The sequence below is a fragment of the Monodelphis domestica genome, chromosome 3 (genome assembly GCF_027887165.1).
Source record: "Monodelphis domestica isolate mMonDom1 chromosome 3, mMonDom1.pri, whole genome shotgun sequence".
Lineage (NCBI taxonomy): Eukaryota > Metazoa > Chordata > Mammalia > Didelphimorphia > Didelphidae > Monodelphis > Monodelphis domestica.
In genome coordinates, this window is record NC_077229.1 from 13,194,582 (window position 1) to 13,216,774 (window position 22,193).

The following is a 22,193-nucleotide window of genomic DNA, read 5'->3' on the forward strand; positions in this document are numbered from 1 at the left end:
ATTGCTAGTCATTGGGAAGGGGAATTCTGTCACAAATCTATTTGACTAAGCAATCTCGATGGCCTCTTTTTTCTCTGAGACTGTGATGCAATGATCTTGACAAGGCAGTAAAAGGAGAAGTAGGATAGGTATTTGTGAGCACTGTGCATACTATAATACAGCTTCAGAAGAGAGTGCCTCACAGCCTAGTCTAGAGAAGTGAGGAAGGGAGTTGAGGGAGTTGACATCAAGGCCATTGGTCTTAGAAGCTGTCAGGGAAAATGTCATCAATCAAGCTGTCTTTTTTATGCTAATCACCTACCAGGGAATTTTTACAGGTTTATTCACAGACCATTTTGACTACCCTAAACACAGAAATTGCCTTCCTAGAAAGGCACTTCTGTATTGTAGATGCCACTGGGAACAAGAAAAAAAAAAGAGTCCAAAATATTTTATGGTTTTTTTCCCTTGGATGCAGAGACTCAGCTGGAGGTGCCTCAGGCAGTTTTCTCCCCAGAGTTCTTCATGGATCATGACTTCCCTGTGGAGACTGAAGTGGGAGAGGTCCCTAACCATATCTAACAACAAGGCTGCCAGGGGACAGAACAAAATCTAAGAGCTGAGGAAACTATAAAACATTCATTTTTGTCTTGCATCATTGCCCTTGACTTGGTTTAGGGCCTGACTATTGTCCCATTGTTTTTCTTCAGGTGTAGCAGACAGACCAGAGCATGGGTATCTAATAAGTGACGGGACATTTCTGATGCTGGACAGTTCCTCACCAGTCCATGATTAAGCCAGTAAATTTTGCTCTAGTCTGAGTGGGTTTTCCCAGCCTTGAAACTTGGCTAATCTTCAGGGAGATGTTGCTCCCTATTCAGAAAAGTATTTCTCAACTGCTTTCTTCTTTTCTCCTCTCTATGCTCCTGCAGCTTCCAGGATCTGAGCACAGGATGGGAAACCTCCCCTGCTTCCACCAGATTCATCCCATAGTTTCTCAAGATGGGGACCTGATCATTGGCATCTTTTTATCCTTGTTCTCAGTTGAAGTGAGCAATGTAACAGGAGCACAACTGTTTGCAAGTCCTCCTAACAAAGCTTGTAAGCCTTATCAGTAAGTGCCTCTCTATCTGTATGACATCCCTTTCCTTTGATGAATTCAAAGAGAACTTTATAGATGAAGCAGACTCATACAGTATGAGTCAATACAGGCTTCTGCTCTCTTCTTGTTTCTTAATTCTTTTATATCCTTCACAGTTTTCCTTAGGTTTCATTGACCCTCAGAGTTAAGCAGAAAAAAAAACCATTTTCTTCTATTTCTTCCTCTTCATTTAATTGCAAATACCCATATGCAAAAAGATCAGTCCTAAGCAGGTTTAGTCATTTATTGAATCACTCCCCATTCCTAAACTAATATTAATACTTAAGAATGAAAGACTCCTGGAATTATGGTAATATTATAAATTCTTGAGCCCACTCTCCCTTTTATATCCTTGTGCAGACTTAGTGGTTTAGAGTGTACTAAAATTGGCAAAGAGATTTACCCTATCTACAAAAATGAAATGTTTCATATGTTCTTTCTACATTGGTCTATGTGGTAAAAAGTGAGCATAACATTTAGGGAGTTCTGGGAATTCCTACTTCAGTGATAACACTATATTTGTCTGAGGTCTCCTGGTATTGGAAGATACCATTAGATATTCTCCCTCTTGGGAGCATGTGAATTTATCATTTTCCCTGATATTTCTTAGGACTGTTTATATGTTCCTGATAGGGAAAGAATGCCAGGATATGATATAGCAATAGAACTGATTAGAGCACTGTGGGGCAGAGTCTAAAACTGAGGGATCAATAGATTTGAAGTTATTGGGAAATCAGAGGAATACTCAGGATACCTGTATAGTAAGTGTTCAGTGAGATTTAGAACTGTCTTACAGGAATGCCCACTCTTTCTCAGTGATGTCTGGAGTATTCTGATTTTCAGTAGGTCATATGTGAGGAATTCCTGTTTATCTAGTTCAACTTTTCCAAACTATAGCATTCCAAAGGAAGTGGAGCTATATTTCCTTCATGAGACATAGCCAAGCTGTCCTGACATTTGTGCTGATGGCTAGGCTTTAGTTTAGTGCTTCCTCCTGGATCAGTTCCGTTCATAGAAAACCTGGTTTATATAGCAGGTCTTTTCTGTGTATAGCCTCTGTTAGTAGGCACTATGGACCTGGAATTAAAACTAAAATAAACCAATTCCTGGACAATTTCCCCTTGTGAAAGCTATGGAAAAGGTTAGCAATTAACTCTGTCATACTTGTAGGGGACAGATTATGAAATACAATGGATAATCCTTTGGCAGATGAGCATCCTGACCTCTTATTTTGTAACTTCTTACTGTCAAATGCTTCTATGGACCTATCTTACCTTCTGCCACTATTTTAACTTGTCTGGATTTCTTTTTCCTTTTTTGTCTTTCTTTCTACTCATTAATAAAAAGATTTCCAGATATTCTCCAGGATGTAGATGGATTTTTTACAAAAGGGAAAAATAATTAAATCTTTTTCATCAATGGTTATTTATTTAATGCTTTAATATTATTGTTCTTATTATATTTTCTATCATTATTATTCTCCATCTAGGGAGAATTGTTGGTATGATTTAGAAGGAAAAGAAGATTTTACAATTCCATGGTGAGAATTTAAGCAAAAATCCTGTTCTGTCAAATGTCCTCTAAACTTCACACAGTTTTAAATTTTTGTTGTGAGAATAGGATTTCATGGGAGAAGTCAGGGCTCTCCTCCTATACTCAATGATTCAAATTGAATGGAAAATGAAGTAAAAAACTGGACACAATTTCTTTAAATCTTGGAAAACTAGCAAATGGATTCTCAAGAAATAACTGAAAATGATGTAGATGCTATCATGCAAAGTGAATTACCCACAAGTTGTGACACTAATCCTCGGCTTCTATATCCAATAAAACTAAGATTGTCTGAAAGGTGGTAGATGCTGGAGAAATTATACTACACTAGATATATTTTAAAATATTGCCATGAATGTCTGAAGTGTCTCTTCTTTATGATTGGATTCATGGTTGAAGACCAGTTATGAGATAATAATCTTTTAAATAAATTTAATTTTCTATTATTCTCAATGCCAGTACAAGAAGGAAAAAGTTAGAAAGTAGGGAACTCTGAGCCTGAACCTCATCTTCCATCAGATATATGAGAAAAGAGCAAATTGAGACCTTGGGAGCACAAATGTGCAGTTCCTTTTATTCTCATACCTATGAGAACTGGTTTGTATCATACATTTCCTTCCCTTGGAATGGCCCCTTGAACAAAGACCCATATGGCAAAGTCATTCTCACATTTCATGGGCCATGATGCCCTTCATAGAGTCTTCCTTTATTTCTTCATTGGAATGGGGCCTAACCTCTACATTTCTTTCTTTTATATCAGTGCTATTTGCCGGTACCACCTTGTATTACTTTCATTGGAATATTTTCTTGCCCTTTATAAATTGTTCTACTAGAGTCAAGGAACATCCAGATGCCCTACAGGATCTAGGTGGATCTGGATACTCTATATATCTGTTATTCGAAGGAGGCAAGCAGAGTAATAAAAAATAATAAAAACTTAATGCCAACAGTCCTCACTACTCTGGAATCACAAGAAAGGAAGAATATAGGAACAAGGCACATGGATAGGGCTATTTTTAATATAAATGAAATGGTTGAGACTTTAGTTTTGACTCTGGTGACTGAGGAATTCTTCCTCCTGAAAAGTATTCTTTTGTAGGCTTTCTTAATATTCTGTGGCACTCACCCCTACAGGTGGCTTCACAAAAATTACCAGCAGGCTCTGGCTCTACTGTTTGCTGTAGAGGAGATTAACAGAGATCCCCATCTGTTGCCCAACATTTCCCTGGGATTCCACCTCTACAACACCTACCACAGTGATGAGAGAACCTTGGAGAGCTCCCTGAGGTGGCTGTCTGGGCAAGGCCAGTCCATTCCCAACTACAGCTGCAGGAAGCAGGACAAGTCTGTGGCTGTTATTGGAGGAGTCACCTCAGCTCTCTCTGTCCAGATGGGGACACTACTCGACCTCTATAAGTTTCCACAGGTGAAAGATATTCAACCTGACTATGCCTTTCTCTATGCTTTTATCAACCAAAACATTACTCTTATTATTTTAATAACACAACAGCAACAACAATAACTAGCATTTGTGAAGTGCTTTAAGGTTTTTAATATGCTTTATATAAATACTGTTATTCTTCCCCTCACAGCAACTCCCTCAGGTGCTCTTTTAAGCATAATATTACAGAGGAGGACACTGAGAGGAAGAAAAATTAAGTTACTTGTCTGCAATGATACAGCAAAGAAGTTCCTGTGGCAGAAATTGATCTCAGGTCTTCTTAACATAGCTAAAATCTTCTTGTCACTGCATCTTTAAGCAGCCTCAGTCATCAGGGAAGATAAACTTCTCTGGGAACACCACCCAAATTATTGACCAAGAATAGAATTGGAGTCATTTAGATTCCAGCTCATGAAAATATCTGATAAGAAACCTAGACATACTTGTTCATTACACGGATGATGTCATAAAAAATTGGAAAGCTTAAAATATCTACTCAGCATTACATAATTCACGGGTGAAAGAGTGGGGATTAAAGTTTACATGCCTGGAATTCCAGTTGAAAGACTGGTCAGACTCTCACATTTTATCTCACTCTTGGTGTTTTATCTTTTGAAATCTTTTAGTCCAAAAATGTTCAACTGCAATTCATTAAGAGTGATATGTACAAAAAAAAAATGGAGCATGAGTACATTGTAAGCCTGTGTATAATGCTATACTAAGAGAGCCATAAGTACCTTTATGAAAATGCAGGTGCAGAAGTAAATTCATGACATTGCTTACAAATAGGTAATTAATGTCATTAATGAATACAAGAGACTCTGCTATACTAACTGTATGAGAAAATTCTTTTCAGAAGGCAGCTCACCTATTAAAGACCAGAATGGGTCTTTCTAGCAACACTGCTCTTGGAAGTTGGCCGCATACTGAGTATTGTGATTGTTTGTCAGGCACATAATTGACTTCTTTGGTAGTCTGGAATATAGAACAAAAGTAGGAATGCAATAAGGGAAAAAATAAGTCCTTGATTTAAATGAGATGGACACCAGTTTTTAATATGGGATTATTCATATTAAAAGATGAATGAATGAAAGTCTCTATTTCTGTCTTCCTTCCTATTTTTAAAGCTTTCACAATTTCATTCAATATTATTCATCTCTAATATCCCTACACATATAGGTTCAGGATTTAGAGGCCTTGGAGAATTAGCTCAGGGAGATTTTTGGTTTGACTAGCATGGAATTTCAGAGTGTTCTTGTCATACACTTGAAGACCAGCAAAGAAAACAATAATTGAAAGCTTAAAGGGCACAGAGATCTTTATTGGGATTTGGAAACCAAAGTGAGATCCCTAAGTCAGGGGAACCACGTAAAGAATTCATCTTGCATCTTTGTTGGCCAAAAGGCACATGACTGGATAAGGTTCTGTATAGGGAAGTGTCAGAATGGTGCATCCATTGAAGGTTAGTTCTTCTTTGATCCTGACAGTAAAGGAGGAATGAATCTGCTTTCAGAAATTACTAGATTCACAGATTGGCTATTATGACAACAAAGGAAAGTAATAAATGTTGTCAGGGATGTGGCAAAATTGGGACACTAATACACTGTTGGTGGAGCTGTGAATTGACCCAGACATTCTGAAGGGCAATTTGGAATTATACCCAAAGGGCTTTAAAAGAATGCCTACTCTGTGACCCAGAAATACCAATACTAGGTTTGTAGTCTGAAGAGATAATAATAAAAAATATTTGTAAAAAAATATTTATAGCTGTGTTCTCTATGTTGGCAAAAAAAAATTGAAAAACAAGATGGCGTCCCTTGATTGGGGAATGACTGTGGGAAATGATGCTTATATAATACTGTTATGGAATAAGGAGGAGTAAATTGCTTGATTTCCATATGAGCTGGAAAGACCTCCACGAACTGATGCAGAACAAAAAATGAGAACATAGATAACATTTATGTCTTCTGAAAATTGCCTGTTCATATCCCTTGACCATTTATCAATTGGGCAATGATTCTTATTTTTGGAAATTTAATTCAGTTCTCTATATTTTGGAGAAAGAAGACCTTTATCAGAGAAATTTCCTGTAAACTTTTTCTAGTTTCACTGACTTCTGTTATTAGTCCTGTTTTTTATTACTTCCCTTTCTCTTATTCCATTGCCCTCATCCTTCCCTGTAAAGAAAAAAAATATTATACATAATTGTGTATATGCATACTTAACTTCCTTGATCCAAATCATATGAGTGAAGTACATTCCCTCATAATTTTATACGACCTTTTAAAAACCCTTCCATGTGTACCTCTTTTATGTGAAATAATTTATTCCATTTTTCTCTACCTTCCCCTATTCCTAGTGCATTGTTTCCTCTTATTCATTAATTTTTTCATCATTCAAACACAATTAACACATTCCCACAACTTCTGTCTATACAGAATGCTGCCACTGGACCACATCACTGCCTCCTTGAGGACTCAGAGAGGGGGAATAAATACAGAGATTTTCAGAGATTAAAATACCACTTATACTAAAGCATAGACTAAAATTCACATCATCTTTTCTGTCAACAAAAAAGGACCATTTACTAATTCACATTTTGCTTCAGTTCTCTCAGCATCACAATGGGGCAAACTGATTCCTGTTTCTTTCTCTTCCAGATCAGCTATGGCCCATTAGATTCTATTCTTAGTGACAAGGTCCAGTTTCCTTCCCTCTATCAGATGGCCCCCAAAGACACTTCTCTCCACCAAGGTGTTGTCCATTTAATGGTATATTTTGAATGGAACTGGATAGGACTGGTTGTCTCAGATGATATGAGAGGGGAAAAATTCCTCTGGGAAATAAGGGAGGAAATGGCAAAGAAAGGTGTTTGTGCATCCTTCACAGAAAAAATCCCTGTCAGTGAAAGAACCCAAATGGAATCACATAAGACCTTCATGCCCAGGATCATTACATCATCAGGCAAAGTGATTGTCGTCCATGGTGACACGGATTCATTAATGATTTTGAGACATTCACAATTGCCTATAGTCCAAATAGAGAAGGTGTGGATTGCAACATCTCACTGGGACATTACTATGAGGCCCCTCTATAGTCAAGGTCATGCTTTCCATGGGGCTCTCACATTTTCATACCTGACAAGAGAAATTCCTGGATTCAAGACTTTTCTTAAGACAGTAACTCCTTTGAAATATCCACATGATGCTTTACTGAGGGGATTCTGGCTCTCTGCTTTTAGGTGCCCAGATCAACCAGAATACCTAGAACAAAAATTATGTTCACCAAATGCTTCCTTGGAGACTTTGCCATTGTGCTCTTTTGATATGACTATGTCAGGCTTCAGTTACACCATCTACAATACTGTCTATGCTGTGGCTTGGGCTCTCCATGAAATATCTAGAAGAAAATCAGAGGAAAGATCAATGGCAAATGAAGAATATTTAGTACCTTATTCATGGCAGGTAATATCAAATGGGTGGCCACTTCTTAGTTATGATCTATTAGCAATATATTTTGGTTATTAATTCTACACAATGGATAATGAACTCCCTCCCAAATCCCTAATTCTCTGACTAGATATTTCTCAGATATTGTATTGTTAATTCCCAGCACTTGTGAGCTGTCATTTGAAGAATTGCTGTTTATTTCATAGAGACTTGGAACTGGAAATGACATCTGGTTCCATCAAGTAGTCATTCATGTGGCCTGGACTGTAACTGCTTTCACGCCAACTTTGTCAGTGTACTTCTAGTCAGGGAATACTCTATCATCTCTCAATATACATTATTCCATTTTGTGGCAGCTATAATTGTTGAGACAATATTTCTCAAAGACTATATGGGGGAATTTGGTTAAAAATTATCCTACGCTGGCCGACCACAAAATAATAGTCAGTTGTCAGGACTTCTCTTCCTGCTAGTGAATCATTTTCTCATTAATTCTTATTCTGAGCTTTAAAGAAATCATGAGCATGTTAGGATACTTCCTCATGAGTTTTTAGTGATGCACATTATCCCATGAATCAATTAACTCTGCACCCTCATCCAGTTTAAAAATGGATTGGAGATACTTTTTTTTTCTATAAGTTTTTAGTCATCTCTTTTATCAGGTCCTGGCTTAAACAAACAGATCTGATTAACTATACCTCAATAAATTATATTAAGAGTATAACAAAAATTATGCAGAGAAATATTTTAATCAGATATCTGTGATTAAAAAATATTCTGGGTAAATCTCCTCTAGTCATTAATGGAACCTATTGCTTTTGTCACCATTATGGAAACATTCCCACCAGTCCACTCTCTAGATATCAGTCTCAAAAATTCTCCTCTGGATGTTGTTACAGTCTGAGGTAAACTCAGTTGTCTCAAAATTCTCCAAGATTTTTCACAAGAATTAACTGATCCAGTCTTTCAGAAAAGAAGTTGCATTGGTCGTTTCTGTGACTCTCACAGTTGTCTTACTTTTAAGCTTACTTTTTCCTTATGGCAACTAAACTGACTCTATGATTCTATTCCCTTTTAAAATTCAATAACAGATTCCTTAGTCTCTGTGGGAGGGACGATAGAAGGTAGTGTTCCATCCTAATAAAAACCAAAACTGAATTCTGTTTTCATTATTCATTTTATTCTTGAAACTATCCCCCTATATAACAAGGGGTGAGCAGGTAATGATCATTCACAGGCTTGATCCCAATACTGATCACCATGGAAGCGTGAACCTATTCTATTTCTCTGACCTTGGCTACTTGTCATGAAATACATTGATAATCTTCTGCTATCATAAATTCACCATTTTTTCACAGAATTAGGTCAGACACCCAGTCAGCTTTAGGAGTGCTGCAGATCAGAAGTGCTCAACTTAATGATCCACCACCCTCAGCCTTCCTAACAGCAGAAACTATAGGCATATGCCATGGTGCCCAGTAGTCGCTTCTCTTTCCCTTTTAGCCATTGCTGCTAGTTCAGTCTTCTAGGCAAGGCAGACATAAAAAATTATTATTCCATATGACTTCAGACGTAGAAAGGCCACCATAGTGGATTCCCTAAAACTTTTCTTTTCTAGGATAAATATCTCTTGTTCATAAAATTGTACATGAATTAGCAGTTATTAAGCACTTACACTGTGTATTCTGTGTATATGAAAAGAGGCAAAAAACCCAGTCTGTACTCTAAAGAAGGTTACTATCTAATGGGAGAGATTAAAAGAAAATAAATAATATGCTAAATGAATTGGGAACAAAACAGGAAAGAATAAAAAGGGAGAGCACTAGAGAGAGGGTTGAAAAAGTTTCCTCTACGAGAGGAGACTTTAGGCAGAAGTTAAAGAAAGAAAATTCTAGTTGGTGTGAATGAGGAGGGAGAGCAAGTTTCAGAGTTGTCACAAAAGTGAGATTAATAGACCTTGGCAATATTTTATTTTTTTAAGGGGATGAAAGATACTGAGACATCAAGGCTGAAAATGAAATTAGGAATCTTAGACATATAAGACTACAGGACTCCCAAAGACCATAAAACAAATCCAGTATCTCCCCTATTACTCAGATTGTACTTCAATGAGAGCCCATTGCTCAGGTACTACCCAGTAATTGGGATTCCTCTTCCCTTTCAGCTTCACTCTTTCCTAAAGAAAACCCAATTTACCAACAATGCTGGTGACCAGGTGTTTGTGGATGAGAAAAGAAGATCTGAGGCTCAGTATGCCATTATGAACTATGTGTTCTTTCCGAATGGCACTGACGCTCTGGTGAAAGTGGGGCAGTTTGTCCCCAAAGCTCAATTTGGTCAAGATTTCACAATCTGTGAGGATGCCATAGTGTGGGACTGGTGGGACTCAAAGGTCAGAAACATTTTAAATGTTAGATTGATACTTCTAATCACAAGAACATTTATGGCCCTATTTGATTACTCTTTATTGCTTGTATTTACAAATAGTAGACAACCAATTATTAGAATAAAATTATAGACCAAGACAATGATGTGATCTCACAGACAATCTAAGTCTGTTGTTTTCCTCTTTATACATGAAAAAACTCTTGCTCAGGGAAGGTAAATGATTTTTTCAAGATGACACAAGCAATGGGCACACTTGGTGGAATCTCTTCTTGTTATCATTAAGTCATGTTGAACTCAATGTGATCCTATATATTTTGTGCACGGATTTTCTTGGCAAAGATTATGGAATGATTTGCCTTTGCGTCCTCCAGTGTATCCCCATTTTACATGCAAGAAACTGAAGAAAATAGTTAAGTGACTTCCACAAGGTAACATAGCTAGCAAGTATCTGAAGCACAATTTGACTTCTCTATCCATTGCATCCCCAATGCCTAACCCTTACTGCTCTTCTACCTTGGAAGCAATACATAGTACTGATTACAGGACCAAAAATATGGGTGTTTTTAAAAAAAATTACAAGGAAGTGACTGGAAAATTAAAAGAAAAAGAAAAATATTTCAGGAATAATGGTGCTTGGATTCTCTCTTTGGTCAAGGCATTTCAGAAGTCCAAACTTAATTTTTTATCTCCTAAATATGTTTTAGATGCCACTTATTTTTACAAAAAAAATACTTTTCCTTTTATTTTTATGTCTTTTTAATTTAGTATTTCTTATTGTCTCATAAAGTCGATAGCTTCTGTTTAGCCTAAGGTTATTTTCAGAGTTTGTGTCTTGGGCAAAGTTGTGTATCTCTTCTTCAATCTGTTTAATCACTGTGCAATTCATTCCTTGAAATCTGTTATTTCTTTTCCAATGTTTCTCAACTACATGAATTTCATTGAAGAAAGCATTTTAGTTATTTAGAAAACTCTTGCTTCATCTCTTTCAGTAATTCCATGTGAGCTTACAGCAAATCTGTATTTTTCTTTGAGACTTTTTGGAGACATCTTTGAGACATCGTATAGATTTCTTCTGGGTTATGTCTTCAACATCCTCATTCTAATGACTTTTTATTCTAGTATTTTTTATTTATTTGAGCAGTTATATGGTTGACTTATTAACTTTGGTATTTGCCTCATGTTCACATCAGCTCTAGACACTTCTGGAGGGAAGGTTTAGAATAGTCATCTTGCTGTTTTCTGGGGAGTGTTGACTTCAGTGTTATTCCAAGATGTCAGGATAATTCAGGTGAGGATATAAAGATTTCAGTGTTTTCATAATGGTTTCATTCTGGATAAAGGCAGTTTGCTTATACTCTCCCATCCTCCCAACATTGCTCTGAACTCTCCTACTTTTTGACCTGGATTTAGATTTAAGCAACAGTAGAATGACTCAGATATTAGGAAGCTTTGCTGATTCAGAATAACAGAATTGCTGCATCTATTGGGTAAGGGAATCCTGCCCTGCTTATTCCTCTGTAGACATCAGATTGAGATCAAAACTGGTGCTGAGTCCCTGCCTGCACTCGGGATGTGAGCCACGATGTTAACATTTTTACCAAAGGTTCTCCTCTCATAGAACAACATAGAGCACCTAAGACCAATCCTTATCCCAGAAATTCATCCATGTGCACACTTTCCCTTTCTCATTGCACCCTGGATCTGGGATTCAAAGTATGTTAGTGACTTTGGTAGGAGTCTAGGACCTGCTCTTTCCCTGCTATATAGTCTCATATGGTATGACCTAAATTAGACATACAACTTTCTTGGTTTCTATAATTCCCTGTGTCAATTTCTTTTTTTCTTTTTTTTTCCTATATGATATCTCTTACACAAAATGACTAATATAGAAAATGTTTTGCATGAAAAAAAAGATTTATAAAAGAAGGGACAAAGGAAGAAGCATTTATCATGTACCTAATGTGCTCCAAGTAGTTTTATAAATATGATATTATCCTCACAACAATCCTTTGATGTATTGTTATTAATGCCATTTGAGGGGGCAGCTGGGTAGCTCAGTGGATTGAGAGTCAGGCCTAGAGACGGGAGGTCCTAGGTTCAAATCTGGCCTCAGACACTTCCCAGATGTGTGACCCTGGGCAAGTCACTTGACCCCCATTGCCTAGCCCTTACCACTCTTCTGCCTTGGAGCCAATACACAGTATTGACCCCAAGATGGAAGGTGAGGGTTTAAAAAAAATTAATGCCATTTGAAGATTTAATAAACTGTGAAAGACAAAGGTAAATTGATTTTTCCAGAGCCACATAGCATATATTTTTCATATCTTCTTGACTCCAAGCTTAATATTCTATCTACACTACAAATTACCTCTCTAAGGAGTAGCTGTCAAGCAGAGTTACATAGATAAAAATCCTTTTTCTGCCTCAAACATCGGCAGCTCTCAGTTAAAGATGCATATTTCACTCTCCTGTCATTCTCTTAGGTTCCCTGTGCAGTATGTAGTGAAAGTTGTTGTCCTGGATTTAAGAAGACCCCTTTGGAGGGGCAGCCTACTTGCTGCTTTGACTGCTCTCCATGCCCAGAAGGAGAAATTTCCAGTCAGAAGGGTACGTTATAGAAAATAACTGATGTTATTCTTGTGTAGTCACTCCCAGGAACATCACTGTCAGAGGAAGTGACCATATGAGGCCAAAGGCAACCCAAGATATATCCTGACATAAGTAATCATAGAAAGAGTCCATTGATCTCACAACACAGAGATCTATAGGGATCTATGGGGATGAAATAATTTAATATCTTATTTCTTTGATGAAACTAAAATTCGCCCTTATTCTTGTCCTGGATGAGTTTGTGTATTTATGTATATATATATATATATATATATATATATATATATATATATATATATATATATATATATATACAAATATAGAGAGATAAAACACACACATAGATTAGATATAGATATAGATGTAGATATAGATGTAGATATAGATATAGATGAAGATATAGATGTAGATATATAGATGTAGATATAGATATAGATATAGATAGATATTCTGTTCTAAAGTGAAAGCCTGAGAGAGTTCATTCCAGGAAGCAGAGTTCCACTCCAGCAGGAAATCAAAGGTGCTGATAGAAATGATGCAGTCTGAGTGTCTCAGGATATACAGTATTGTTTATGTTGAATGATTTAAGGTGAGGTGTTTAGTCTAAATCATCTTGCAAAGGCCATTAAAAGAAGTTGATTTCATATTCAGATATAGAGCAGTGGCCATCACCATTGCACACATCTATCCAGGGGGAATGGGATGTTCTTTTGATGTTGTGCTGCTCTCCATAATAACAACACCAAGGACTGTGGTGTGAGTCCAGGAGTACCTGGAAGAGCAGATTTGTGCTGGAAGAAATTAAATTTTATGGAATTTGAATGTTAGATTAAGGAAGCTAATATCAGGCACCAGATGCCTGTTAGCTACAAAAATAAGGAAGAGGGAAGAGAGCAATTGAGTCTTCCCTGCAGTCCTTCTGACACCTAAATAAGGGACACAACCTGGAAGTTTTTGTGAACTACAGCTACCTCATCAAGATGTTCTTTCTTCCCTCTCCCTTCTCCTTCCCTCTGTCTCTGTCTCTCCTGTTTCTGTCCAACATTTTATCAATCTCTGTCTCTGTCTCTTTCCCTCTATCTCTTTACCTCCATTTGGTTTGATCCTATTTCCCTCCCTCTCTCTATCTTCCTCTCTCTCCTCTACTTGGTCTCTCTCTGTGTCTCCCGTTTTTCCTCACTCTCAACATTTGCTATTGCCAGGCATGGTCCACCTCCAAACTTAATTTTACTGAACTTTGTATGTGGCTTTAACTGTGCTTTTTTCCAAGTGGATTTCCATCTGTGAGATTTAAAATGGTTGAGGTCTTAAACTGTAGTGATTAAAATAGTGGAAGATATAAATTGTGATAGATATAAGGGAGGGTGAGTAAATTTGACTGCAGAAAATATTTTTCACTACAGTGTCTTGGTTTTTAAATCAAATATAAGGTGGTCACTAGGGAAATATTCCCAATTATTCAAATACCCAAGTCAATTGGGTTTTATAGAGATTTTAATTAACAATACAATGAGTAATCAAAGAAAGAGAGAGAGAGAGAGAGTAAGAAAGGAATAAGTATAAAGGGCCTCAAGCCAATATGGCCTAGACCTGAGTCTTAAGAGAGAAATCAGTCAGTTTTTTAACACTCACCACAAGGTCTGAGTAAACAAGGATTCTAGTAACACCAGGCCAGTTCCATCTCAGCTGACTTCACCAGAGAGCCTTCCAGCCAGAGACTGTTCCAAAGGGCCTCGCTCCAGAGCCTCCAGAGGGACAGAGTCCCCTTAGAGGAGCTCCAGGGAGACCTCCTTAGAAATTGTCCTCCAAGAGTTTCCTTTCTCCAGAGCCTCTCTCAAGAGATTCTTCCCAAGCGATCCTCATCAGAGATCCTCCAAAAGGAATATCCTCAAGAGATTCTGCTTTTTCTTATATAGGGGTTTTTCTCCCATGTCACCTCCTCTAAGTCCCTACATCTACCAATCACTGTAGATGCTTTCCAAAGGACTGCCCATCTAAATCCCTGCTAAGTCGACCAATCTCCTCAGTAAGTCTGAATCAGAAAAAATGCTGCTGTGTCAACCAATTTCCTTATTAAGTCTGAACAAGAGAAAACACAGCTGAGTCAACTATTCTCATCAAGAGAAAACTTGCCCAACCCTTTTAGGTACCTAGCATCCCATTGTATCAATTCTAAAAACAGGCCTGGCTCAAAGAACTCCTTGCCCCACCATAAGCATGGTTCCAAGTACTTTCTTTGTTTAGCAAGGAGTTTTCTGCCCTAAAGCATTCTTAAGTACGGGTGGAATAGAGGTCCTCCCATTTCTGATCCTGGCGAGTTCTCACATCAAAATGAGGAATGTTTCTCAGTAGGGAATTTGTTCCAATTAAGAATTTCCCTGATGGGGAAATTTTTAACATTCACAAGTCTGAGAGATTTCAAGATTTACACATCCAAAAATGAAAAAAAAAAATCTCTATGCCAGGACAAGGAAAAAACACTTTCTCTTTAGGACTACAATTCTAAAAATTCATATAGTTAGGTTTTAGAACTTCTCAATTTCTGCCCAGAGAGAAAAACTCTAAATACCTAGATATTTCCAGATAAAAAGAGAGTTTTGGAAGAGATATTCAACAATGGAAACACATTGGACCTGCTTTCCAATTGACTTGGAGAGAAAAGGTATGTATTGTAATTCCACTCTACTGATTGTTCAATGAACATCCAAAGAAAGCCAGACCTACTCTCTAAAGATGTTTGTTGATTTGAATGGGAGAACTAGTCCCTCTCCTGAATTTCAGAGGTATCCCCCTGACTTGGTAAGGTCCTTCAGCTGGAATTCTTCTGGACCACATTATACTGTTTGTTCTGGAACTTTACAAAGATCTTTATTATAAGTCTGTACTCCACCCAAAGAGTTTGAATTCATTGTCTGTACATTGCAGACACTTTGTAAATCATTACAATTGATTAGGTTTTACAATCCAGCAATCTTGATGAGCACTGTTCTATTGTTGCCTCAAGTAATTAGCAAATTTTGGAGGATTCATATCAAGAGAGAGTCAGGTCTAGTGTCTTAACACCAACAAGGCATCATTCAATGACATCTGGCTTAATATACAAAAGGTCTGATCCCTTATGTCTAAACACTGTACCTAAACTCAATAATGAAAATAGTTGACTCACAGAGAACAATGAGGGGGTTATTGCTAATCTATTATTACCAGATTTTAATACAATCATATTGTTCCCCACAACTCAGCTCTGTAATCAGTTATATTATCTTTAACGCCATGATGCCACTCACTCTGTTTGGTTCTCTGTTATTATCCCCTAAAATGTGTTATAATTAAGCTCAGGGTCTTTGACCAAAGGCAGTGTCATTGATTCATCCTTTAATAAAATGTTGATCATTTATTTTTCTTATAGAAGGGTGCCTCAATTTAACTTTTCCTTTATTAGAAAAAAATGAAAGACACGTCCCTTCTGTCTTAAAATTGATTCAAGTATCATTTTCAAGGAAATAGATTAGTAAAGGTTAGGCAGTTGAGATAAAGGGACCTGCCCAGGATCACACAAACAGAAAGTATCTGAGACTAGATTTGAAGCCAGGTCCTCTAAACTCCAGAAGTGGCTGAGGCACTGAGCAACCTCACTGCCCCAGGTTAACTTTTTCTTAATTTTCACTCATGATACTTGGTAAAGACTGTGTATTTCCAAGGATATCACATTCATGTAGAAAAATAACCTACACAGATTGTTCAGCTTTATTCATATTGGAGACCTACAATACAGTAAATTACCCAGAGCTGAACAGGAAAAGGGGAGCAGTTGTCCTAGAGAGTCAGAAATCAATCTATAACTATGTGAGTAAGAAAGGGGAAAGATGGAAGAAGGCTCTCCCTGACCTCTCAGGTAGAGCTACACAATGGAAAGGGAGAGGTCTGACCAAGGTCCAGAGCTGAGAGGCAAAAGGCAAAGTTCCCCTTCAGTCTCTGATTTCTGATCTTACTCCCCTTGTGGATGTTTATCCTGATCTCAACAACTATTTGATGGAAAGGAAGAAGATGTTCCTTTCTCCCTCTTTGGTTTCAACTGTCAATTGAAGCTCAGGCTCCACTAGGTAACAACAACTATTTATTCTCTGTAATATAAGGACAATGGGGTTTTATGGGTAGAGGGAAAAGTAGGAATCCCTAACTAATATCCTAAATTCCCCTATTAAAGATTTATGACTAAGTCTGGGGACTTGAGTCCCTGGAGAGATATAGAGTTTGGCTATTGGATTCCTGATTTAGAGGGATATCAATTATAGAAGATGCCAATTGTAACTCTTCTTGGGTGGATAGTCTCTTCTATTCCCAACAGGGAAAAAGTCTCTATTCACTATTGAAATGGGTAGGGCTGGGCTCTGATCAACTTCAGAGATTTGAAGAACCTCAGCATGTTGAGCTCAGATGATGCTCTTCTCTCCTCCTTGTCAGAAGAGAAAGAAGCAAGATTCAAACTGTCCAGCTGCTTTTCTCAGCTAGAGGTTCTAGCCCATCCCCTGCTGGCAAGGAGCATTCCATCATCTTCCTTCATGATGTTTTTGCAATCAAGCCATTGCAATGAATTCTGTAATCCTCTCTTCCACACAGTCTATAATGCATGTGGAAAATTGTAGCTCTCCTTTATGACCCCAACTTTATTCTAGAAATGAAAACTGATCTTCTAAACAACAACTCTAAGGATGTTTTATATTCTGTCTGAGAGATTCAAAATACAACAGTCTTCAAAGAATTGAAATTGAAAATTACTCCAAAAGCAAGCGAGATGTGAACAGATTTTCACCATATAACCAAATAAAATCGTTAAAAGAAGACTCAGGGCACAAGATGTACAGGAGCATACAATGCAGTGCAGGAAGAAGTGAGAAGATCATGAGGTGAGATTGAAGGATAATAAGGGGCCAGTTGGAATGGTCCCTTGATATGTTGATGTCAGGAGTTCATGAGGGATGCCTTTAGCACATTAGACAGAACTGTTGTATACTCCCAATCTTGTGAAAGGTCAAGGACAAGAGTCCCACAGATTGGGCAGCCAGATTTGAACCATTATCTTTAACAACGGAACAAAAACCCACATCAATGGGTAAACTGATGTACCTGAATATTGGAAGGTCTGATGAATTGAAAATTACTAGGAGGGAAAGAACTTTGACAGTAGTCAAGTCAAGAAGGTTAATGGTGAAAATGGAGAATGAGTTAAGGAGATGAAGGTTGCCTTGGCTAACTTTGAATGTGGTATATAATATTGGCTGAGAAAGTGGATATGGAAGGAGGTTTTCCATTCTTGTGGGTATAATGCAAAATAATTCGTAGACTTCACTCTTTGTCTAATTTATGGATCTGGTATCAGAGGAAGATCTTCTCATAACTGAATGGATGTTGAAGATGAGCAGGGTCCTCACAGATCATCTTTTCCACACATTTTCATTCAAACATGAAATCCAGAGAAATTATATGACTGTATTAGGCTATCAATGAGCCATCCACAGACTGATACCCATTGCTCCTGACTAACAGTCCAACATTCAATTTCAAATTTCAAGTTTGATCCACAGAATGACACAGAAAAGTCAGACACACTAGAGAATGCTAAAGGCAACAGACTTTTACTTGGGTCATTTTAGCCAATATGAAAAAAAGCAATCATAGGGATGGGGGCTGGGACTAGATTTAACATGTGACATCATTTCTAATGGGAACTCCCAAATTAAAAGCTGCCTCTAACATTGCTGGTCAGCACCTTATTGTCTTATACTATTCTAGAACATTGAGGAGTTGAGTTACTTCTGTGGGATTTCAAGAAAATATGTTTCAGAGGGAGGAACTAAATCCAGGAAAGGCATCAATTTCCTGAGCATTAACAGGACAATCAGTTACAAAACAAAAGAGGATTTTTCCATAAGAAATATTCCTGAGGCAGTCAAGATGGCAGGGTAGAGGCAGCAAAAGTTCAGACCTCAGAAAATCCTTCCTCAACAATTAAAAAGAAAATGCTGCTAGATGACTGAAAACCAAATCTAACAACAGGACAGAGCTAAGGAACCTTCCTGCTGGATCCAACATAAAAGGTACACCCCCCAAAAAAGCCTGAATTCTAGAACACTTGGGTTTAAGAGGAAGGAAGAAGTAAGGTCCCAGAACCCCTCCCCCACCTACAGTACCAAGCCTCCAGTAGTGGCTGGAATCTCTGACTGGGCAAGGACACTAGTCTGGAGGAAGTACCTTGTGGGCAAAGCTTTGCCAGGCTCAGAGCTTTGAACACAGGTGGCTGGGAGGCAACTGGAGAAGTTCAGAAAAGGCAGCCCAATGGAAGCCAAGACACTCCATATTGCCCTCCCCTTCCTGAGATTTTGACCTCAGGGCAAATTCACCTCTGCAAGATCAACTCCACCATGACTTAATCTTATCAAGCTTTCAAAGGGCAGAGAAGCTCACCCCTCCTCCACAGACTGCTCTGAGAGCCTGGCTAATCAAGCTCCAAGAGTGAAGGCTGCAACTAATACAGAACACCTTAACAAAAGGTGGAAAGCCCAGCTCCTTTTCAGTTTCTGCTGACAGCTAGGGAAGATCTGACATCAGTACTCAACCTGATCAATCAATCAATCAGCAGAGCAGAAAAGAAGACAGACAGACAGACAGATAGACAGACAGACAGACAGACAGACAGACAGACAGACAGACAGACAGACAGACAGATAGATAGATAGATAGATAGATAGATAGATAGATAGATAGATGGATAGATAGATGGATGGATGGATAGACAGACAGATAGACAGATAGATATAGATAGATAGATAGATAGATAGATAGATAGATAGATAGATAGATAGATAGATAGATAGATAGATAGATATAGATAGATATAGATAGATACATGTATGTATGTATGTATGTATACATATATATGTATGCATAAAATTCACACAAATTCATTATGGGAAGATGTGAAGTGGGAGCTGGAAGGAATGAAGAAGAACTAATACAGGCAATCTTTTGCTAGTTGTTGATGCAGGATAGAACACAACAACTCAGAAGTGATCTTTACATTTGATACTAACAGCCTCCAGTTCCCAAATTAATGGAACTAAGAGAATAAATTAAAAAGAACAGGTGTCATCAGGTAAGGAAAAGGAATACAAAGAATCAATGTGATCTAAGACCAGTCAATGATAAACAACATGAAAAGACTGGGTCTAACCCTAGGTGCCATGTTATTTAATAAAGACATTGTCTCTCTCCATAGACAGATGGGAATCTTGTGACTTCTGGACTCAAAAGAAGGTGTCACAGCTAGCATGACTATTTTCTATATCTGGGCATAGGGATAATCCATTGAATCTAAATTTGGAGTCCATGTTTCTCTCTTACAGATGCAGAACAATGTACAAAGTGTCCAGAGGATGAATATCCAAATAAGCACAAAGATCTCTGCCTCCCCAAGGTTGTCACCTTCCTGAATATGAAAGAACCTTTGGGGATGACTTTGGCCTTCATAGCTGTCTCCTTCTCTTTACTGACAGCTCTGGTTCTGGGGGTCTTTGTGAAGTTCCAAGACACTCCCATAGTCAAAGCCAATAACAGGACTCTCAGCTATACTCTCCTCATCTCACTTATCTTCTGTTTCCTCTGCTCCCTAATCTTCATAGGCCATCCTACCCCTGCCACCTGCCTCTTACAACAAACAGTATTTGCAGTTGTCTTCACAGTGGCTGTTTCCTCCGTTTTGGCCAAAACCTTCATAGTGGTTCTGGCTTTCAAAGGGATCAGGCCAGGGAGCAGGATACGCATATTCATGCATCCTAGAGTGTCTGTCTGTATTGTCCTCATATGTTCAGGGTTGCAAGTGATTTTCTGTGGCATCTGGTTGGGAACTTATCCCCCCTTTCCAGAGGCAGACACACACTCTCAATATGGTCACATCATCCTTAAATGTAATGAGGGCTCTGTCTTAGCCTTTCACTGTGTCTTGGGCTACATGGCCCTTCTGGCTCTGGGAAGCTTTAGTGTAGCTTTTCTGGCTAGGAACCTGCCTGATACCTTCAATGAAGCCAAGTTCATCACTTTCAGCATGCTGGTGTTTTGCAGTGTCTGGGCTTCTTTTCTGCCCACATATCAGAGCACCAAAGGGAAGGCCATGGTGACTGTAGAGATCTTCTCCATCTTGGCCTCCAGTGCTGGGCTACTGGGCTGCATCTTTATTCCCAAATGTTATGTGATCCTCCTGAAGCCAGACCGAAATACCCAGAGACAGATCAAGAATAAATGAGATTCCAGAGACAAGATATTTTCTGGGGCACAACCTTGTACTTTCTGTTCCTGAAATGATACACTTGAAGAATAATCCACATTCATGTAGCATAGTCATATTTATCTGATTGGATGATGTTTGAACTCCAATGACTATATCATGACATTCACTCTGGATACTTTCCAAGTTCCCCTCTCATACATGGACTGTATCCCCCAATTGTAATGACTACTGCTGTTTTGATCATATTGTTGCTAATTTTGATGATGCTGCTGAAATAAAATTCCTTCCTAAATGGATAGGAGATGATAACTACTCATCTAGAGACCTCTTCAGGACCAGTAAAGCACAAAACTCCTTGGGATTTAGAAACAAAGTTGATTTTTATAACAAGAGTAAAGAGGAAATAATAGATAGGTTCCTAAAACTACAGTTCTAATCTCCACCCAAAGTCTTTCACCTCACAGTGAATTATTTCTTTTTGAGAATTCACTCAAACTACTCTAAACTCCTTATCTCTAAGACCCAGAAAACCTAGCTATCCGACTATCTGCCAACATAATTGATATGAATTATCCAAAAGGATAAAGAGTAAGGACTCAAAGATGTATTTGAGCCCTTACCTAAAGCCTGGGGTTGTTCTTAGGTATACTCAGAATCCCAGATGATCAAACCCCGGGGTTTACCTTCACCAAATGGATTTCTGACAGATGGATCTCAGGAAGATGGTCTCTGTACTTAGGGAAAAGGCAGTCTGCTCCAAGGTAGATGCTCAAACCCAGGAATCAATACATTTCCATGAGATTAGGATTTCCAAGGGAAAATTGCCAGAGCAAAGAAGCTCCTTCCAGCTCAATCAAAGCCAGATCCAGAGAAGCAGAGTGACCATTAATGCCAGTAAAAACTCACAAGATCCCTTTTTCCTAATCAGAATCTTCTCCCAGGGATTGTATCCAAATTTTCCTCTTTTTCTCTTAAAGTTAATCCATGAATTTTACTCTATCCCTTACCTTCTCCATTCTGCCCTCTGAACATCTGACCAAATCTATAGATTTGTAATATGCTCATCACTATATAAATCTCCCCTTATTCTAAACCCATTCTATCTTACTTATCTAATCCAACAACAAACAGTTCTTACCTAAAACTTAACTGTTTATTCCTCTCCATCAACTAACTACCTTACATAAGGAATTAGTGGGAAATGGAATTACAATAAGCTATTACATAAAGGAAAACAAATATACAGTGGGAGGAGGAGTCAAGATAGCAGCTAAGACACAGAAAAAGTCCACATCTCTGAAAATCCTTCCACACCAACCAAAAACACAGTGTTTCAAGGGAACAGAAAAC

General features: G+C 38.1%; 1 protein-coding gene across 1 annotated transcript; it reads left to right on the forward strand.

The window, feature by feature from the left end:
• The first annotated feature begins 899 nt into the window (after positions 1-899).
• LOC130458169 (vomeronasal type-2 receptor 26-like) lies at positions 900-20,858 on the forward strand. Its single transcript, XM_056821311.1, has 6 exons — positions 900-1,093; positions 3,806-4,097; positions 6,773-7,576; positions 9,726-9,953; positions 12,433-12,556; positions 19,963-20,858. Exons 1-6 carry the CDS (start codon positions 900-902, stop codon positions 20,856-20,858), a joined length of 2,538 nt encoding a protein of 845 aa, XP_056677289.1.
• The last annotated feature ends 1,335 nt before the right edge of the window (positions 20,859-22,193 follow it).

Excerpts from the sequence above, each read along its gene's own strand:
- LOC130458169 (XM_056821311.1), top strand. The coding sequence starts at position 900 with ATGCTCCTGCAGCTTCCAGGATCTGAGCACAGGATGGGAAACCTCCCC. Across the intron at positions 4,098-6,772 it reads ACCTCTATAAGTTTCCACAG|ATCAGCTATGGCCCATTAGA; the intron begins GTGAAAGATATT and ends TTTCTCTTCCAG. Across the intron at positions 7,577-9,725 it reads TAGTACCTTATTCATGGCAG|CTTCACTCTTTCCTAAAGAA; the intron begins GTAATATCAAAT and ends CTTCCCTTTCAG.